General features: G+C 30.1%; 1 protein-coding gene across 1 annotated transcript; it reads left to right on the forward strand.

Annotated features, from left to right (window-relative positions):
- Window positions 1–9,536: 9,536 nt before the first annotated feature.
- Window positions 9,537–11,549, forward strand: LOC140862776 (transcription factor bHLH100-like). The gene is made up of 3 exons (XM_073265809.1): window positions 9,537–9,866; window positions 10,770–11,153; window positions 11,457–11,549. The coding sequence occupies exons 1-3, from the start codon at window positions 9,537–9,539 to the stop codon at window positions 11,547–11,549; spliced, it is 807 nt and encodes a 268-aa protein (XP_073121910.1).
- The last annotated feature ends 12,437 nt before the right edge of the window (window positions 11,550–23,986 follow it).

Below are 23,986 nucleotides of genomic sequence, written 5' to 3' on the forward strand. Positions count from 1 at the left end.
GAATTCATAATCATCGGTCAAGCACTTAATTACCTACTTCACGGACTCGAAAAGTTTAAGGGGTTGAACAAAAAAATATAAATATTAAAAAAACTCAATATTTGTGTGTCGTCCGAAGCCAAACTTCCCAGAACGATACATGGTTGTTCTTGTGATTTCGATAAGATGTTGTTTACATATTCATTGTTTACCGAATACGCACAAGAAAGTGTAATGACAGAAGGATTCTCGTCATGAAAAACAAATTGATTGAATATTGAGAATAGCCCATAAAATTCATTCCATTCATTATCACAGTAGGACTTGAGCAAAAACCTCAATACTATTCTTGTAAATGCGATACAACATCTCTTCAAAATCCGATTTTTATCCAATACACGCCCGAAAGGGTAATGGCCCAAGATTCTTGGTCGTTAAAAATAAAAAAAATATATAACACTGAATTATCATTTTAGTTGAGTAGGATACAAAGAACAATATATTATTCATGTCCAATTGGGTCGAAGAGTTGTTTGGTTTTAAGTAAACATTATGAAAATTTGTTGGGTTTATAAGCGTTCATAAGTGAGAGTAGTAATGTGATATATAGGTGACCTCTTGAGAAGCTCTAATACATCAAGATATTTATGTTGCATGTGTTTGTTTAATTTGGTTGGCTAGGTGGTTCGTAAAAAATGGATATCAGAACTTAATAGGTAATTAGGTCTCTGCTGAGGGCATGGCTGGTCTCGAAGGATTATGAGAGATCACCAGCAGTAAGGCACGCTTCTCCTTGGACTCATTGGCTTAACAACCAGACTTATCTATAATGACACAAGTATTTAAAAAAAATGTTTTGACTAACAGTAATAGCTTTCGGACTAGTGGTAAATGCTTGATCTAATAAAAATAATTTATCCAGTTATATTCGTAAAGTTTCATTTATCGAGTTATACTCGTAACTCTGAAATATTTTCGAAGTAATTAAATGGTAAAATAGTTTTCTAAATATTCAATTGGATATACTTGTCTGCTTTAGCTAGAGCGGCTGGTTCTTTGTCTGGTTATGAAGGCAGGATTATTCCATCGCCTTCTTTGATTTCTGATGTAATTTCTGATTTTGTGGAGTTATAAAATCCTTCTTTCTTTTCAAAAAAAAAAATTGATATACTTGTCAATCGCAAATTAAATAATTAATATAACAGAAATGTTACACAAATCGTTGTTTTCTAATAAAAATAAGTACACCAACACTGCGCATAGACAACTATACTGGTATGGCGTAATTGGAAACATGAAATGGAGTAGACAAAATTGAAAGCAGGCAAAACATCACGACCGAATTAACATTTCAATATGTCTTGAAAAAAATTATTTCATCAATATTCATTGTCCATAAATTCAAAAATTACTAAATTTGGATCCTCTCCTGATTCTAGATCTGACCGAAACAGGTTTTGATTGTAATTTTTTTTATCGATCCATCTTTGTTTTGCATGAAAACATTAACCCGGTTCGATGAAGATCTCTTGGTTCGGTCTTGGTTTAAATCTCACTTGTGTCGGTTGTATGAGTACTTGCTTAGTTTTAGACACAAATCTTTTAATCCTATTTAATTGTATCAAAAAATTTAACTTCATTCCTTTTTTTACTTTTTTCTTTTTTTTTTTAATGAACTTCATTTCTAACGTGTTCGTTTGGCGCAAAGTTAGGAATTAATATCAACTAAAAAATTTATGAACATTGAATATAAGAGGTTTATGGGGTTCACCCACGTAAAACACAGAAAATCAAGCCGATTTTGATAATTTGTTTAATTTTTTTTAAAAAAAATAGTTAGCTCTATTCAGATAGAATTATTTTATTTGAGTGCAAGGATTTGATTTGATGTATGAATTGAAATGAATATATCATATGCATTGATTGATATTAAATCCAGAGTATCTTTTTTGTGAGTCGATCTCATGAACGGTGGACCTGACACATATATAGATTAGAAAGTAATAATTTTGATATAAAAAATAAGAATAGGTTTCTCGTGAAACTGTCACACAGGTCTTTTTTTTGTAAGACAAGTTGACCTGACTTATATCTACGTAATACATTTGACATAAAAAGTAATATTTTTTTAACGTGTGGGTCGAATAAGAGACATCTCTAACAAAATTAAAATCACGACAACCTTTCATTAAATTTGAATAAGTAATCATTTTTCATGAATCGGGTCAAATATAAAATATGTACCATAAAATTGACCTCTGACACCATATCACATGAGTGTTTGTTTAAATGCAAAAACCCTTATGAGACGGTTTCACGGGTCAATTTTGTGAAACGGGTCTCCTACTTGGGTTACCCATGAAAAAGTATTACTTTTTATTTCAAAAGTATTACTTCTTGTTGTAAATACGGGTAGGTAGGATTGACCCGTCTAACATATTAAGATCCGTGAAATCGTCTCACAAAAGATTTACTCTTGTTTAAATTTGTGGGAGATGAATTTAAAATTTTCCTTCGTTAATTAATATTGAGCAAACGAACCGAATTAAGATACTGTTTGAGAGAGTTTTTAGGACGCGCTTTTTGGCTTTTTCTTAACATAATTTCACAAATTTCAAAATTTGTTAAATAAAAGCTGAGAAGTGTTTTCTAAAAACTCTCCCAAACATTGTCTAAGCGGTTGAAGAAACTGTTAAGAAGTGGTTGCCGAGCCGTGGAGAGTTCACACGTGAACCGGTTCAAGTTTCACCAATACCCTCGGGCCTCGAAGCAGCATACCGTTGGGCCTTTAATTGCAGCCCGATGGTTTAGGCTAGTATATGGGCCGAAACTGTAATTTAAGGGCCAATGGTCAGCAAGCAGCTTCAAAGCTCCTGTCTCTAACTCGTTAAAATCGGATATTAATATAACTTCTTTTAGTATTTTTCTGGTTTTAGCCATATTCTGTCGGAGTACGAACGTGATATACTCGAGTATTAGGGGAATATGTTGCAAAGTATAGTGCAAGTCCTAACGGGGTGACCGATTATGGATCAATGCTCAGCCAAAGCCCATTCTCGACCCAAAGTGTTCGGGCTTCATCCCGTGGATCTTATAGATACGGAATAAATGTGTGATCATTTTAAATCCATTTAAATTTTAAGAATCTCGTGATATAATCCAATCTACCAAAAAATATTGGAGATATCATTACAAATCTACGTAGATTTGGTGATGCTTTACTTTTGCATTGTTGTGATGTTGTCCATCTGTGCAGATTCGGACAAGTTCATAGCCGCCAACCCGAATATTGAAGGAATTGAATATATTGGTCAGCAGATCAGGCCGAATTTTTTTTTGATATCATCGGTTTTTTTTTTCTTTTTGGGTTTTAAAAAAATTCAATTGAATTCTTATACATATATGAGCAAACCAAACTAACCCCAAATTGTCTGAGTTGGTAAAGTAGGTGAACACTTGGTCAATGGTCAGAAGTTTGATTCTTTCTGCCAACGTGTTTTCGAACGAGTGTTTTCGAGCGAGTTTATACGGCATCACAATATAGTTTTATCTGACTAGTTTAACCAGATGACAAGAGTTCAATTCTCTCCGTCAGTACCTTATCCAAAGGGTATGTCTGCACACTACTTTTTCGGTGCAGTTTACTTGACTATTGCGATTAGCAGGATATTTCATAGATTTACTTAATATGTACCGAAATATATAGATGATGGATTCTCATGCCAATTTCTTTTTTTTTTTAAAAAAAAAAAAAAAAAACTAACTAACGAAACCCAATAAACCTGGAATATTCCAAATTATCCATCTCTTGCATCATCAATTATTATATTATTATAGGCGGAACTTTAAAAGTTGAAAATATATCAATCAAAGATTCGAATTCGTTGACGAAACAATCAAATTGCCGACATATTCTGTTATCTATGCACAAAATAATGAAATAAAACCTTTACGTTAAACCTTCTTCTTCTTTTTTGAGGGAATTAAACCTTTTTTTAAGAAGCCTTTTACGTTAAACTTATATATGAATAAATAAATATATTTAAATTAAACGTTTTCTAGTTTTATATTTCCGATTCCTGTAAGTATTCCTTACCATTTCACGTTTGAGTGACTGATACTACGAGTTCTTTTAAATTATTATTAATTTATTTCAAAATTGCAATTATTGCCGATATGCATTTAAAAATGAGATGGAATATTATATTACTTCATAACACAATGAGCCCATCTGATATAGTAGACTATAGTACTCTAGTATTCTTCTTCACACGCGATATCTACATATTAAAAAATTCTAAAGTTTTAAATTTAATTAAATTAAAAAATTAAAGATTATTTTTATATTAATTTATTTTTTTGAGTAATGGTGTACTGATAAATTTATGATAATAGAATAAAAAATTTTAAATCAAATAAACGTGAATTTATAGTATTAATAAAAAGACGTACCATAACACCAAATTAAAGTTCATCGATCGGTGTTAAGAGTTTCAAGTTAATATAACACAGATTACATACCTTAAGTTGGTTTTTAAAACAAAAGGAAATATTATATATACAAGTCACCATGACATACGCGATGCGTGTTCCGTAAATATATAATTTGGTAAAGACTCCAATTGATAAAGGTACCGGCACATGAAATTTGAGTTTGACAGAGAAAAAAAAATGAAAGAGGAGGAAGGAGGTTAGAGGAAAAACCGATGATAAAGTGGGAGAAAATGAAACGTGAAGAGAATTTTTTTTGTCAGTTAGTGTGAGGGTGTGGAGATATAATGAAAAATTTTTATAAAATTACTATGAGGCCAAAAGTAGTTTTTATAAGTGAGGCACACTTAATAATAACTAGCATCTAAGCACACATTTTGTGTGTGATATAATTTATCAAGTTTATGTATTTACACATCTATATCTATATTTATTGTATTTTAAATATTTGATTTGAAAAGACAAAGAAATTTTTTAGATGAAGTGATGAACGTGGTTAATAAAGACAGTGTGAGAAAATAGTGGGTGATGAAGATAGTGGGGTAATATACTAATATTGAACTGTCTCTGCCCCTTTTACCCAACAACAATGAAAAATAAAGATATTTTTAAGGGTATAAATGTAATATTAGAATGATGTCATCAATTACATACCAAATTTTTTTTTAAAAGGTACGGAATTATTACATTATAGTAAATATTAGCAGAAACGCACACGCGTTGCGTGTGTGATACAATACAGAAATATTATATATAATTTATAAAGTATATTTTTAATTAATATGATTTGTTTTGCAATGCTGCAATATGAGTGGTTAAAAAAAGAACATGATGAAATAGTTGAGAAAGTGGGGTAGTGATTTTCAAATTTTGCACTTTATTTATTTCTAATTTTAGTGAAAACAGTAGGTGTATTTTTGTACAACCATTAAAATGACCAAAACAGTTTTTATATGCCCTCTTTTATTATAATATTGTATAGATATTATTTATATATATATATATATATATTTAAACAAAGCAAAATAAAAAAGCAAAAAGCAAAAAGCAAAAAGCAATACCACCCCCTTATCTGGTTTAAGACCAGGATTTATTGCCTATGGGAAAACATTTTAGGAAAATAAGATTTGGATTTTACTTTATTTTGAAAATTTTAAAATTTTTAAACAACCGATTTTAGGTTAAAATAAATTATTTCAGAAGAATATTTTTCGGGAATTTTTTTTTAAAAGATTTTATTATGTGTATTAGATGAGAAACAACCAAACAATAATGCTAGTCATGTATATTTCTCTCTGTTAAATTTTATCTCTGTATTATCAAGTCTCAGTCTCATTTGTTATTTTTGTTATTTCTTTTATTTTATTAATTTCTTTTTAGGTTCATATAACATTTACGCGACGTCGATATCGGTAGTGTTACGTCAACTCTTTCAATGAAAAATGACTAAAATTACCAAAAATTGAATGCCAATTAAAAATTTAAAATGACAAAATTTTTCAAAAAATGAAAGGTACTGAAGGGAAATTGAAATTAGCATCATGGACTCATGGATAACCAAAATAACAAAGAGACTAACATATATGACTAAAATTACAATTTTATCTATTATTTACCAAGGATTTTTTTTAAAAAAAAACAAATGTATTAATCTTGTTACGGAATATTTCATGCTACCTATAAAGACACTACCTCATGATATCTAAGGGTGATTATTTATCAATACATACAAAGTTCACTATTTTGCATGTATTGATAAATGTCAACCGTTAAATGTATGTTAAGGCCAGCAAAGCATTGCCCTTACAGGTTGAATATATATAACTAAGCGTTACTGACAACAAATCATGGTTATGTTTGGAAAAGTGATTATAAACATTTTAATAAAAGTATTTTTCACAAAAGTTTTAACTATATTAATAGAACGCTTGTATAATAAAATAAACGATGAGGTGTTTGGACAACTATATATTTTATAAAACCTTTAATTAATTCTCATTTATCGTAATTTTTATTCAAAAAACATATCTCAATTGTTATTTAAGAAATATATATATATATATATATATATATATATATATATACTTGGAAAACACTTTTTAAGAAATATTCTTGATAAAAAAAAACTATTCAAACACTTACTTTAAGGTTTTTTATTTATAAAATACTAAAAATATTTTTAAAATATGTGTTCAAAGGAATTCAGAATATATATTCACATCCGAAAACACTCAGTCTCAGTTTGGACAAGTACTAATAAAACGTTTTTATAAAAATGTTTTTTTTTATTAAAAAAGCTATAAAATGCTTTAAAAGTTGTTTTATTAATAAAAATATGTTTAGGCATCTATTCTATAAAAATATTTTGACATTTCAAAATTAATTTGTTTATCATTGTTTTCCATAGTTCCATTCCAAAAACATATAAAAACATCTCACAATTGTTCTTTAAAAACTATACTCGAAAAAAACTTTTTAAAAATATTTTTTAAAAAGATTTTATAAAAATTTTATTCAAACACATATTTTATGTTTTTTTTTCATTTATAAAACACTGAAATATTTTTAAAGCACATATTCAAATATATATATATATATATATAGAGTTTTGCTATGCTGCCCACCAACCGTACCAACCTCTGTGCCCACCATGTATAATAGTTGAGTGTTTTATACATGGTGGACACAGAAGTTGACACGGTTGGTAGACAATATAGCAAAACTACATATAATATATATATATATATATAGATATATATATCATGTTATTTTAGAAAAGAATAATGTAGGCAGCAGGCTTGTGTTTGCACGTGCATTCTCGAGCAAATGACCTGAAAACCCAATTACGGCTCGTGCATGACATGCACAAATCCTTCCACCTATCCTATAAATTAACATCGCCATTAAGCCTTTCGTGTGCCCCTTCATCGGATTAATTACAAAATTAAAATAATACAAACTACCACCATTTTATAATATATATATATATATATATTTTCAAAAGGATCGAGTGACTGATCAGTGAAGTAACTGATTAAATAAATACTGGTTTTTTATATATTAAGTACACTGCAAATCAGGAGCGGAGCTGGTTAAGGCCCAGTGTGGGCACTTGCCGACACTGGGCCAAAAAAAAAGGGATATATAGGCCTAATTATTAGTTAAATACAAACTCATTACTTTTTTTTAAAATATTGTTGAGTTCACTACACACATTAGGCATAATTATTAGTTAAATACAAGCCCATTAATTATTTAGTTTCATCAAATTGAACTTTTTTATTGTTTAATTGACATTTTAATTATATGTAAATTATATATTAAACTTACAAAAATATGTGAATAAAGAAATGAAAATGAATGAAGATTATGAGGGTCATTGACAATCTAGCTTTTTTGTTTTTATATCCGGATACAATTGGTTTTTTTTATTTTGAATTTTTATGCGTAATTATTGGGTTTGTTTGTTGAAAAATTATTGTTTTTTAGTAGATGATGGATTTAGATCAAATGTAAATTGTTTTGTGATGGTTTTATTCTTAATTATTTTTTTGCATTGACCTTGAATTTGTATAATTTCATTGTATGAGTTCTGAGTATATCAAACTACTATAATATGTCATCGCCTACACTGAAAACAATTCCTAGCTCCGACCCTGTTGCAAATGATATTAATTAGAAGTCCATTATTTTATGTCTCTCCATTGTCAAATTAATAGGCCTAACAAAACACCTATATACAAATTTTCTTTCTAGGAATAATTATATAATATCAGATGCATGCTCACTATTCGCTAGCCAGAGTCTAATTAACTCATATATGTAATATGAATAAGTCTCTAATGAAACGGTCTTACGAATTTATTTTCGTAAGATAGATCGATCTGATTCATATATATTTAACATTAAAAAAAAAGAATTTTTCATAGATTATGTCGGAGATTTATCTTATAAAATTAATCATGTCTATCTTATAAGAATTTTTGTTCTAGCTCAATGGAAAAAAGATTATAAAACTGTATATGTTGTTTCCCATTATATATAACGCTTATATATATACACATATATATATATATATATCGTTATCCTAAATATTTCATTAATCCTGTCAACATTTGTTATATCTAAATCACGAAATCAGATTAGTTGAAAATCCATAGATTTGAAATGTCACATAGTATATTTAAGGGTGGGAAAAAATATCGAAATTTCGGTATATTGAAGTTACCGTACCGAAAAATATTGATTTTTTCGTATATCGAAAATTTTGATATGGTACGATAACGAATTTTTCGATACGGTGACGGTATGAAATTTGAAATTTTTGGTATATATCGGTATACCGAAATACCGAAATAATGTAAAAAAAAATTAAAAATATATAATATTTATAAACAATAAATTTTAAAAATATAAAGTTTTTTTCAGTATAAAACGGTATATATATATCGATACCGTATCGAAATTTCGATACACCATAAAATTTTGATATGATCGATTTGTTATTTATATTTAACGAAAATTTCGGTATACGAGAGTTTCGGTACGATATCGATATAAGATTAGAATTACACCGTAATTTTCGGTATGATATACAATTTTCGGTACAGTACAATACGGTATACCACTCCTACGTATAATTAGTAGTCATTTACAAATTACAATTAACCCTTTCAACGTACATCATTTAAAACACACACACAGACACTGGCGACAATGTGGGAATTTCACTGAAATTGTTCAGTCAAATGTAGATGTCGTCATGAATTTGAAATGAAATCAGTTTATTTCAAGTTTCAACTACTGGCCTCCATCGAAATTCAACCTACACGCAAACCAGAAATGGAAAAAAAATATTAATTAATTCACTAATAGAAGTATAATTAAGGATATTTTATTTATATATTTAAACAACGGGACGACTATTTTTTTTTTAAATGGTTCCCCAGTGGGTTATCTATAACCACAAACTACTATATAAATAGACCTTTTGTTCAAACCAAACAATTCAAACTTCTTATGAAAGATTCTGCCACAACATTTCTCAATTAATTAAGTCACTAAAAATGCTAGCCTTATCACCTCAGATTTCATATTTTGGATGGTTTTGGGAAGATCCCAACACATTTGAAAGCCAAGAAAACTTGTGCATACAAAGAACAGATCAAATTTCCAACTCTATTAATGATGATGGTCTCCATTCTCCTTCCTCCAATTATACTGTACATCCTAAGAACGATGATTTCTCGAGTTTTCGCGATGGATTCAACGAAAAAGGAGACACAAATAACACGGCCAGGAAGCTCGATCACAACGCCTGCGAACGAGATCGTCGTCAAAAGATCAATACGTTGTATTCTACTCTTAGATCGTTGCTTCCAGCCGAGGATCAACCGGTGAGTTTTTTTTCCTCCTTTCTTTGGCGTCGGGAAATACTTTCTGTTCGGTATATAAATATTTTCATTTTTCGCAATTTTGGTTATATATATATGTGCCATCAAATTTCGATTTTAGACAGTTGTTCTTCAATTTAATTTTGTAATTTTAGTCATTTTTCTCACGTGACGTTGTTGTGGCAACACGAACATAGTGTTAATAACATCAAACGTCCGACGTAAAAATGAGCAAGTTGCCAAAATTTCTATACAGGCTAAAACAAAATTTTGTCATTGATCAAAATCAGAAAAAAAAAAAAAAAAAATTTATTCAAACAAAAAAATAATAAGAAAAAGACAAATATACAGGACTTATAAAATTACAATTTTCTATTTGGTTTCTCGTGTTTAAGAGAAGAATTTCGTGCATTTATTCATTTTTATTTATAAATTAAAATTCTAAATACAATCTTAATATTTTTAACTCTTCGTACGTCTGCCTTACTTAATTTTTTTTATTTTGTTTCCTTTTAAAAAAAATCCCTTAAATTTATGTTCTCCAGAAATATAAGTCAAAATTTATGAATTGTCCAATTCTTCCGTAGAATTGCTCAATCAATACAAGAGTCGCGTCTGTACGTCAAGAGTCAACCGTCTTAATTCCTGATTTCTTAATTATCTAGAGAAAAAATGAACAAGCTATAAGAATTAAATAATTAACCTAGAGAAAAAACAAAATAAACTAACAAAAAACGCACCACTTGCGAAGAGTGACGCAATCCAAAGAGATAAAGAAAGTTAATCTATAAAAAAAATTTAGCCGGCAATTAATTATAATTAAGCTTTAAAAACCCTTTATTTATTTAATCTTGTTTTACATGTCAATGGTCGTAATTGTGACAAATCATTTCCATATTTGTGTAGAAAAAAATGAGCATTCCTGCCACAGTTTCAGGAGTGCTAAAATACATTCCTGAGCTACAAAAACAAGTGCAAAAACTCCGCGATAAGAAGCAACAACTTCAGTCTAAGATTTCTAGGCAACAAGATTCATTCATTAATATTGATTTTAGCACTAATGAACGGAGAAAATCCGGCGAGCACACGGCCGGGTCGCCGCCTTCGTCAGCAGTATCCGCTACGCGACTAAACGACGGAGAGATAATTTGTCAGTTCTCGACTCCGAAAGGCGAAAAGGGTTCATTTTCTAGAGCTCTATTGAATTTGGAGGAGGAAGGGTTTCTGGTGTTGAATGCATCTTGTTTTGAATCGTCTGAGGGCAGAGTTTTCCACAACATTCATCTTCAGGTACCCATGCACGTATATATTTCAAGCGACTTATAATATTATATATATGTATAACGAGAGTTACGTTATATTGGTTATATACACTTTAATCGCGATATTTATTTATTGAGATAATTTTATAATTTTAAAAGTAATTTGCATGTACAGTTGTGTATAACATTCACAGTACACGTATAATTTTCATTTCAAGAATATTGCATCCTAGAACTTGACACAGATAAAGGGAAAATTTTAGAATCTTATTATATATATATATATATATATATATACTTATTGATTTATTTTATTTATCTTTTGTAACAGGGACGAGGAGGGTTGGGAGTCGGCGACGAACAATATTTGATTGAAAATCTTTGGTCATTCAGTCAGAAAATGGGAGAAGTTGTTAAGAATTAATATTTGATTGAAAAACTTTGGTCTTTAATGAGTTAACAAGCTAGATGTATAATAATGTTTTAGAATTATCATAATTCTATATATCTATTAATAGCTAGCTTTTAAGTTTATTTATTTAGGGAAACGGGGCGAAAATAAATTACTTTATTAAAAATGTTTCAAAAATAAGAGAAAATAATAGTTTATAAATATATTATTATTCAAGTCATAACATAAAATTAATAGCGTAACAAAAAAGGATCATTTGCATTATACCTCTCCATTTTATGCTTAATAGGGGTCGATCGACCCTGCAGTGGGATCCGAATCCTTTACTGTGGAAAAAAAAACAGCACAAGATACTGTGCATTAAAATAGCTTCTTTAATTCATATCACAAGATTAAAAAATAATATGTTTAATTAATTATACACATGAAATATTGTAAATCAAGATTATTTCATTGAACAACACCAACGATGTTTCTCAACAAAAAAAAAAAAAAGGATTTTTTCCCCTGCAGTTGGGTAGTATCGTCAATGTTGGGGAATATGTAAGATTGAGACTAACAATATTCAATTTCATGTGGGACCATATAAAATTGGATAAATTTTAGCCACTAATCCTACATAGGGATAGTAGGGTTGAATTTCCTAAAAACATCCACGCATAATGGTCTCTTGGATCATCAACCGATATTAGACAATATTTACACAGTTCGAATTACGATCGGACACAAATCCCATGGAGAGTCGTTCATCCGCTCTGGTAAAGCTTGGTTTTACGTTTCAAATATATAAAAATAAGTACGCATAATTGATAGTCCAATACAATTTTGATTCAAATTACAATCATATTACACATATTCAATTTGCTATATTATATAAGTTTTCTTGTCAGTTTTATACAAGTTGTGTTATATATATTAATAAAGTGACACATATTATGCGCGTATATGATTTTACGTTTCAAATATATAAAAATAAGTATGCATAAATTTTTTTTTGAGAGTCCAATACAATTTTGATCCAAATTACAATCATATTACACATATTAAGTTTGCTATATTATATAAGTCTTCTCGTCAGTTTTATACAAGTTGTGTTATATATATTAGTAAAGTGACACACATTGTACGCGTATATGATATAATATAATATAATATAATAATAAATATTATTTTGGTTATGTATAATATATTTTTAATTTTCAGATAAGTGTTTTAAATAGACTTTTCTATGTTGAAATTAGTTTAGATGAATGTGGAGAACGTTTGTGAGATATGTTAAAATGTATCAAATAAGTACATATAGAATGAAGTAAAAGTGAAAAGATTATTTTATTTTTACCATAGGTCATACTCATACCTATTTACTATAAATTAGTTACTCTAATGACTTGCAGTTTTATAATAACTAGTGATTACGCACACATAATGCGTGCATACAAGGTAATATATTATTAGAAAAGATAATTTTTATTATCAAATAGTTTTATGATTTTTTGTGGAAATAACTTTTTTTAAAAGAAAATATAGGCAGTTTTTTGGTGGTTTTTTGTAGGTGAACTTTTATTGATAATATAAATGGAAGTTAACTTAGAATGTAAAATTGAAAACTCACTTAAAAATACCAAAATAGTTTTTATGTGCGTATCTTGCTTTATTATTATTATTATTATAATAATAATCATAATCATAATCATAATCATAATCATAATAATAGTGTATCGACGCACGCGTTGCGTATTTGTACAATTTTTTAATCAATTTGATTTATATATCTATATTACATAAAGACAATTTTGGTAAAAAAAATGGTGCTCTTTTTTGTCTAATTGGTAAATTCTTTATATATACTAGTGTATCTGTGACGCCCGGGGCTGAAGAGGCAGGGAGTGATCGCCGGTGCCAAGAGGTTGCACGGACAATGAGCGGCTCCTGGTAGGCTTTTAGGCGGAGGGAGACATGAATGAACCGATCCCGTGCCGGAATGAGAGGGATTCTGAGACTGTGTAGGTATGGGACTACATGGTTGAGGAGTGCTTAAAAGATTTCATATGTACTATTCATATCAAGAAGGTGCATCTTTTTTTCGGAAGCTCATCACATAAGAACTCCAAAGTTAAGCGTGCTTGACTTGGGGCAATTATAAGATGGGTGACCCCCTGGGAAGTTTTTCAGGGTGCGTGTGAGTGAGGACATAAGCACGCTGAAAAGACCCGTCTTGATACAGTGGGGCGTTACAAATGGTATCAGAGCCGACCTCTCTTAGTACGGTATGGTTCGGGGACGAACCAAGCGGAAGCTGGTGGGCATGTGACGCCCGGGGCTGAAGAGGCAGGGAGTGATCGCCGGTGCCAAGAGGTTGCACGGACAATGAGCGGCTCCTGGTAGGCTTCTAGGCGGAGGGAGACATGAATGAACCGATCCCGTGCCGGAATGAGAGGGATTCTGAGACTGTGTAGGTATGAGACTACATGGTTGAGGAGTGCTTAAAAGATTTCATATGTACTATTCATATCAAGAAGGTGCATCTTCTTTTCGGAAGCTCATCACATAAGAACTCCAAAGTTAAGCGTGCTTGACTTGGGGCAATTATAAGATGGGTGACCCCCTGGGAAGTTTTTTAGGGTGCGTGTGAGTGAGGACATAAGCACCCTGAAAAGACCCGTCTTGATACAGTGGGGCGTTACAGTATCGCTGCACGCGTTACGTGTCTGTACAATTTTTTTCTAATTAATTTGATTTATATTCAAATATGATTAATACAATAGCTGTAAAAATTACCGGGAGATTAAACTGCATTTGAAATGTCGAAATAAAAAATAAAAGATATAATATTTACATCATATAAGGGTAATTTTGGCAAAAAAAAACAGAAGATGTTGTCTAATAGACAGATTCCTTATATATATTATATATTATAGATAATATCGTCATATTAGTAAACATCAGATTAAAACTCGTTGATAAGTGCATTTTGTATGTATTATTTTATGTTATTTTTAGTTTATTTTGCATACATTCATATCATCTCATTGTGTTTTTATGTGATTTATTATATATGTGTGCATTTCACTCTTTGAGTTAATTTTGTAGGAAAATGGATTTTTAAAAGAATAAATTACGGAGCAGCAATGGTCAAAAATTTATTTTTAATGGTAGAGAGGTATCCAAATCTGATCTCCACCGTTCAGAATGAAGTTTAAGATGTTTGAAGCTGCTGTCCAAATTTCAGCTCGATCCGACGGCTAGAGTTCAAGATATGATTTTTTTCAAGAAAACCGCGCGCTGAAAAGTGGGTATGCACGGACCCAAGCACAGACCTGGCACGGGGTCCGTGCATATCACAGAATTTTAAGAATTGGGACAGAAAGTTGCTCGTTCGAGCGGGATTTTCTGCCGCTCGAACTAGCAATCGCGGATCAGAAAAAATTAAATTTTCGGGAATTAAAAATCTTATCTTTCCGGGCTTTATTTTATGGGTTTTTAAAGACATATAAATAAGAGATTGTCAGACGTGAAAAGAGGTTCCAAACGCAGAGATCGTTAGGCGGCTAGGAGGCTTGGAGATTGAAGATCTGCTCCATCTTTTTCAGAGTTTTTCGTTCTTTTCTTCTTCATCTTTTTATTTTTGAATTATTATTTTCAATTATTGAGTAGATTTTCTTCAACCAAGACGGCGTGATTGAGCCGAACAAATCTATGTAGAAAATTTGGATGTTTGTTTGAGATTTTTCAGATTTAGTTTATATTATTGATTATTAGATTTATATTTATCTTGTGAATGATTTGGCCAATTGTTTGCTTGCATGCTAATGGATTCTAAGTCGACAGAAGAGAAATTGATTTTGATCACTCTAATAATTAACACGAGGTAAAATTGACTAGAAATAGTATTCGATTTCATCGTGCGGTTTTAGGTACAAACTGAATTCTCACAGTTCTTATTGCATTTGAGTTTGATTAGAATTATGAAAATTAATCCGTCAATATTTGAATATGTTTAATTGTTCTAGAAATAGACCTTTAAACAAGTTAGGAGAATTTATCGTAATTTAAAATTAAATCTGAATCCTGAATCGGCTACATGTTACATGATTTGTTTGGTATCTGCGTGTGTCTTGTTGTCTCAATTTAATTGAATTTATTCTTCTATTTTAAATTCTTATTATTTTTAATAATTTATTTTTTATTTAATTCATCGCAATCTTTTTATTATTTTGTGTAAATTAAGCTAAATAATTAATTCTTGAGAATTGACTACAGTCTATGTGGAATCAATACTTGAACTCTTTGTCTACTTTACTATTACTTGACCTAGTACACTTGCTAGATAACTGAATTTACCGGTCACTCGTTCTATCCAAAACACTTGCAAAGTTGAGAAGACCGGTCACGAACGCTACATGTGTAGGAGCGATCCTCGTCAGAAAAGGCTAATATTCGTAACGTCTTTAATTGTACATTTGTTGTCTATGGATAAAGTAACTATCCATGGAGTGAAGTTCATATATATTTAGATTACGAACAATCTCCATTCGTAAAAAGGTAATTTTTTATTGTAATTCGTAAAAAGGTAATTTTTTGTGAGATGGTCTTACGAGTCTAATGTTTGTAATTATTTTATTATAATTCGTTAATCTTTTGTAAGACGGTCTCACTAGTCTTTAATTTTTTCGCGAGATGAATCAATAATGCCCATATTTACAATACAAAGTAATAATTGCGACACAAAAATTGAGATTTTTTCATGAATAACGCAGATAAGACATTTATTTTATAAAATTGACACATGAAATTATCGCATATATATAATACAATTAATTTACTTGTACAAAAGGAAGACTAGCAGCAATATGAAAGCGTAGGCGAATGGATGGCCGGCAGTGAGAACGTGAAACAATGGAACTGACTAGTCACACTGAATCGTCTGAATGCATAGAATCTATATGATCATATGCTTCACCTAATTCCCATTCCAATTCAAAAGGCAAATACCTCGAATCATCATTACTGCTATTGGGCCCATCCAAGAGTTTTGATTCTCCGGCCCACTCATATATGTGCCAACTGAAAGATTCATGAACTCGGATGTTTGTACTTTTGGCAACCGATTATTTAAATTTATAAATATATATATTTATATTTATATATATATATAATCTTCTAAATATTATTAGAATCTTGATCATCATCTATATGTTACACGTAGATCGTCATTCCACCACCGCACGAGCCGAATCAGTGTTTTCATAATTAGATCTATAAATTATTAAAAATGATTCAATCGGACTGTTGGACCGAAACATTGTTATATTATCTATAATAATATAATATAGTAATTAAGATATTTTAAATTTTAATATGTGTATAATAAATATATATTTACCAAAGTTTAAAAGCTAACCAATAAGATATATATAATCAAAACATCAAATATAATTATTTTAAAAAATAATACTTTTTTTAAAAAAAATAGATAATCGGTCGAACCGGTTTACCGGTTCAAGACCGGCCGACCAGTTCTTGACCAAGTTTGAACCGTTCCGAGCGAGTTGACCAGAAAAATGTTTTTTAAGCTCACCTCGTATCAGAGCCACAATCGATTCCGAGTGAGTTCCCTTGGGAGGTCCCGAATGAATGACTACTCGAATCAGAGTTTTGAGCATAAAGATTCCACTGACCTGTAAAAAACGGGCCTGACCCTTGGGGATGCGGTAATACATCTAAAAAATTATTCCATCAAACGTACTCCTCTTTGGATTCAACATTTTTGAACCACGAAACACAATTAAAATTTATATATAATACTCATATATGTATACAATTTAATAAATGATCTTTACCTAACTATACTTCAGAGTAACTGTTTTTTGTGTCTCGATGTAACTTTCTCACGCTAATATCATATAATTTAATAATTATTTGATTTACATGGTATATGTTCCCCTCGTACGTATGTGATATATTTTGTTGAGTGGGGGCTAGAAGAAAGAAAATTGTGGAACGTACAAGAAAAAAGACCCATCATGATCAAGAGTTTGGGTACATTGTACCCTACCTAGCGTTATAGCAACTGAAAAGGAGAAACAATAGACAGGCTTGCAGAATATGATAACAGCAGCAACAAAAATTAAGTCCTCATTCATTGTGTTAATACTTTATAATTAGTTGGTGGTTTTGGTTTGGGGTTTTCACATAAAAAATTTCTACTTTTTTCTTTTTCTTTTTTGGAGTGCTATGAAATATTAATAATTTAATAAAATTCAATTATTTTATATGAATATCTATATTATATTTGCCGGGTAAATCAAGTTTCTTATTTCGCATTATTTATTTATGATTATCGACGTATTTATGAGTAGAAATAATCAGTTGAGAAAAATATAAAATATAAGGATGTATCGACGGTTTTTTTTGTAAAAAATCTTTAACATATTTTTCCAATCTTCTTACTTTCGCAATTTTTTCAACATTCAGTACATGAAATGTTTAGAATTATTATAGCAACCAAACCCTACATCTGGTTCCCCAAAGATCCCTACACCAAAATCAACATCAAATACAAAGGGAGAATGTATCTCAATAATCATTTACAATGATTTAACTCTATGAAATCATAACTTGTGACTAAAAAAATATAGGTCGAACTAATTATGGGTTCTAAATTTATACTTTACCTAATTATCGTTGTCTTTAAATTATATTTGAACTTGTAATTTGGTATAGGCCACCCATGTCCTTACGTGGCACTTTAATTAGTTGATAATTAACCACCACGGATCTTGTTGGCCAACTCAACTCAAAATTCATACGATATAATTTCACATGCTTTGTACCAAACTGAAACATATACTCTTTAAATTGTTAAATAATAAATGAAAATATGAATTTTTACATTTATCTAATTAATATTTATCCGAGTTACCCAACTTCATCCTAAAATTAGCGACCCCAAATTTTAACGACCCGGCCCGCTTGATTTTGAGATCATTTGATCTATGTCTTAACATGTGAACTCGATATTTTTGATATCAAACCACCTAAACTATCTTGGTTTCATTTCCATGTAACGAACGAAAATATCGTTGATGTTGTCTAATGCATCGCATCACATCACATAAAAAAACGTTAATACTCTTAAAATAATCAATAACCTTTGAAATATTATTCAATAAATGGTCAAATGCATCACGTGACATAAAAAAATGATATCACATTATCACTTATTTTGTAAATTATAATAATCGGATTAACTCTTAACATATCAGTAAAAGGATAACATTGAACAAATCAAGCTAGTATGACTGGATTGCCCGGTAATGATAAAATCTATGATACAAGAGTCCCTTTGAAGCCAAATGTTGTTACTGTTACCAATTAAAGAGACAAGCACTTGAATAGGTGATCATCCCCAATGACATCTACGTTTTCTGATCAGATATAGTTTCTGATTTCTTTACACGAAAACATATATAAATTCGTGAGACCGTAAAACAGATTGTTGAAATATATTTGGTCAAAAGAACGTATATTACAGTAACGCTAGCATTCATGTAAAGAAACAAATTTTGTTTTCTCTATTTGAAGAAGTTCACCTGTCTTCTTACTATTTGAAGGCTAATCTTTTGAACTTTCTCCACACCTTTATAGGTTTTTAAAAGAGTGTATCACACGTCTTTTGTCGTATCTGCTGTTGCAATTTTTTCAAAATTTTTTGAGTCAAGAGCTTGAAAGATGATCGATAAAGCTTTGCGATCTTTCTTCCGATTTTATCGTAAGATTTCTTTCTATCAAACTTTGGAATTTGAGTTAAAAAGAAATCGTTGTTGGAGGCCATCAATTAAAGATCACTGTGTGAGAGAATTTTATTTATCACAACTGAATATATTCTCACAAATCTTGTGAAAACCTCTCTCTAGATCTGATGTCCGATGTTGGAAGCGTGATAGATACAATTAAGGACAAATAAAAAAAAACCAACTCGAGAACTCTGAAATTGTTTTATTTCTTGTTTTTGTTCTCTGCATAATTACACGACTCACGTAACCATATATTTATAATAATCAATACCTAATACTATCAGAACAATAAAACTAAAGTTCTATTATAACTAGAGAGTTTTTTTTTTTTTGAAAGGCATTATTATAATTACAGGGTTCGTTTGAAGTTGATGATAAAATAAATAATATAGAAATAAGTAATATTAATATATTGCAATAAAAAATAAATAAAAAATAATAGTTAATATAAGATTTGATTTGATTGATGGATTATAGTTTTTTTGATTTGATTGATTATATTTTATATAAAAATAGTAAATTAGTATTTTATCTTTTTAAAAATTAATAAAATATGAATAATTTTATTTATAAAGAATAATATATCAATTTAAATTCAATGATTTGATTGATGTAAGATAAATAATTAATGATTTGATTGATATAAAATAAATAATTAAAATATAAATAAATAATATGACAAAACAAACATAAAATTTTATACCTAGATTACTAATATTAAACTTTTCAAACGGACCCAGATAATTTTAGTCCTGATGTAACTGGAAAACTAACAAAACATAAGATTGATTTAACACTTTGTTGACATTCAACAGTGAGAAGGGTCGACTCAGTTTGAAAATGAATATGTTTAATGTGAAAAATAAAAATAAAAATTTCTATGGCCGGACCCAATGTGATTGAAAATTGATATAACAAAATTGAATCAAGACACATATACATGGTACGTTTTTTAAATAATATATATTTTGACTTTTTAAAGTTTTTTTTAAATTTTTATCAAAGTTCAAATTTAAACACGATTCATATTACTTTTTCGATGTTACCTACGTACATACATCGCGTGTAGCAGTGTCTCATCCAGATTTATGACCGAAATTGAACTTTCTTTGACCCATCAATACGAAATGTCCATAATACCCCTTACGTCACACCTCTTTCTTTGTAATAATGCCAAAATAAATAAACTCGCATCTGCTTCATTAATGTACGTACAAATACAAATTACACTCTCCCACTCTCTCCCAACATACACACGTCCAAATTCCCCCCCACTCTCACCACCGCCACCGCCACCGCCTCCGCCTCCGCCTCCGCCGCCGTCCCTCTTCGAACAGGTCTCAGATTGAGAGTCTTTCTCTGTGTCGATGGATGAGGACGACGATGCGCAGAGTTGAAGAAAAGCTATCGATCCAGGTGAAAAGCGCCGCCGCCGGAACCGCCTATCAACGGCGGGCTCCATTGATGAAGACCTTTCTGTTCGTGTACTTCAGAGCTAGAGGGGCTGTTTTAATGGCGGTGCTCACGATGTCTCTCTTGTTCCTGCCGCTCATTCTTCCTCCCCTCCCGCCGCCGCCGCTGTCGCTCCTCCTGATCCCGGTAGCCATCATGGCGGTGCTCGTATGCTTGGCCTTCACGCCGCCGCAGCGGCCCAATGCCGCTTCCGCCTCTATGTATGATTTCCGATGAATGCTCAGTACGTACGCATTAACTCGTATCAGAGTATATAAGATACATATAATATATGTATCGTATGAAAATGCTAATAAATATTTTTTTTTGTTTAAGACAGTTTATTTTATTTTATTACAATAACTTATTATTAATATTAACGATCGGAGAAATCAAGGAAACTGTTTTATTTTATGCGAGCAATATTAATTGTATTTTTTTTAAAAAATAAATATACTTAGATTACTACAAATTAATGAAATAGTATCTCATTGAATAATACAGAATTACAGATCTAGCTAGTTGATGCATTTAAAACATCAATGCAAATTCTCAAAAAATAAAAAGAAAAAGAAAAAAAAATGGAAGAAGAAGAATACATCAATGCGACGCCATTTTTTCAACACCATTGATTTTGGGCATACATTTATTTTTTTAAGGTGCATTGTATTTAGCATGTTAATTATATTCATTGCTTCAACTTTTCATTTACTTCATTAAAGCATTAATTACAATATTGTTGGTTCAAATGCTCATATAACATCAATTAACTTAAATATACGTACACTCTTAAATGTTTCATTACTTACATTGATATTTCAACAGACTTATGTGATAATTTCTGTTCTGAATTACAAATATCTGATATGAAATTTTTTACTTTATATATATATATTTTTTATATTTATAATTTATAAATATATTATAAACGATAAAACCCTAATCGAATATTGATGATTCTTATTTATTTGATCTTAGTTCAATTTGTACAATGCTTTTGGTCTGGGTCAAAGCCTATATATTTAGCACGATGGGTAATAGCACACATCTATGTACGTATTAAATTATTTTAGTTGCCGATTTTTTGAAAGGAAAAATAAAGTATAATAGAAATCTTTTGTTTCAAAAAAAAGTATAATATAAATCTTTTGTTTCAAATGAAGTATAATAGAATTTTGATTAAAAGCAAATGTAGGTTGTTTTTGAAAGAAAATTTCACACATATGATAAAAGAAAAACATTAACTCATTACTTGGTAATATTACTAAATAACAATATATAACCAAAAAAAAAAAGGAATAATTATAAAATACAATGGCCGCCACCTTTCCGCGGCGGTCTGCCGGCGAAATTAAAGAAAATTTGACGGCGGCCAGGGTGTGAATGAATAGAATGTCCCCAGTTGACATTGACATTTTTCTTCCCATATATATCGTTTTTTTACTCGAACAGAGAGATGGAGACGCATACGAAAATGCACAACGAAAAGTCATACTTATTTATGTGGCAGTAATCTTGGGAGTTTTGAAAACGTGCTTTGAAAAATAGTTAAAGTGATCGATACAATAATCAATATTGATAAATCGTCAAATTAATATACACACTATCCATCAATTATTATGAATGACACGTGAATCATTGATAAATTGTCAAAATAGTATACATACGATCAATGAATTATTATGAATGATGCATGATCTAGCCACAAAGTTAGATTTATCTGCAATCTAGATTGGTTTTAAGGAAAATATTGTTGTTGATCAAATCAATAGATACACGATTTTTTTAAAATTAATTTTGAAGTTATTTTATTGATTATTTTTTTAACAAATATTTTTTTAATATATCGAAAAAAATATGATAAAATAAATATGGGGAAAATGTCATTTTTCGTATAACTTTTGTACATTTTTTTAGTTTTGTAACTAATCAAATTTGGGAATGAGTCATCTAACTTTTATTAGTTTAAGTTATTTTAGTTAGATATAATATATTTTTTTATGGGAAATAAGAAATAATTACATTTTTTAAAAAAAATTATGTGAATCGGTACAAGGCCGGTCCAACCGATTTTTTGATCGAGTTTAACCGGTTTCGAGCGATTTAACCGGAAAAATGATTTTTGAAATTATTTCGAGCCGGATCTGAAACGACCCTAACTCTATAATTAATAAATAAATATGCGGAATTTTTTTTTTTTTATACATACTAAATAAAATATGTACATATATGCCCATACATACATGCACAAAATAAAAAGATTTAAAATAGATAAATGAATAAATAAACAATTAAATACTTAAATAAAAATGCATTCTTTAAAATAAAATAAACATCTGAGTCAAACATTTAATTAAAAATACTGCATGAATAAAATGATTAAAATTTGCATGCACTGACAATATTCAATAAAATATTCAAAAACTCACAACTACTGAAAAATAATATAAAATGTGTAACATGCTGACATAAATAAAACATGCATGTGACTCAGACATCTATCACGGTCACGGGGTCACTGCATGTCCGCTCATACATCCTCGCCTCCGGTGAGTACAACATCATCCTCAACGTACTCACCTGCACCATACCAGTGTAGTGAGCCTAGAGGCCCAACATGCTAACATAACAAGAGTTTAAAATAATTTAAAACAATTAAATACTAATACATACATATACATGAATGAGCATGCTTAAAAATTACATAACATAACTTAACTTAAATAAACTTAAATAACATAATACATAACATTGTTGAGCAATTAATTTTCTAACATCGCATGGTTGTATCCGTAGTGTAACCTTAAATCATACATTAAATACTGATCAGCGTGGAAACCAACGTACGTGGCGGTGACGAATCACCTCTTAAATTGGCAGTAAACTGCCCTTCAATAGGTCACATATGGGGACGAATCCCCCTTAAATTGTCACACTACTTCAACTTCCAACATAAAATATTTTATTATTGCTCAACCTTAAACATTTAATTATGCATAAAATTATTTCATGAATGCGTGTACTTAATTAAAATGTGTGCCCTTCATATATATTTAATTTAAATTTCTTACTAACATATAAATATTAAAATAACTTCAATGCCTAAAAATAATTAAATATATAATCAGGACACATGCAATTTTCTCATGGATGGTCCTGGACTGCTGGCCCTAACACTCAAGCCCATTTACTTAAATCTGG

Source organism: Henckelia pumila, chromosome 4 (genome assembly GCF_033568475.1).
Source record: "Henckelia pumila isolate YLH828 chromosome 4, ASM3356847v2, whole genome shotgun sequence".
Lineage (NCBI taxonomy): Eukaryota > Viridiplantae > Streptophyta > Magnoliopsida > Lamiales > Gesneriaceae > Henckelia > Henckelia pumila.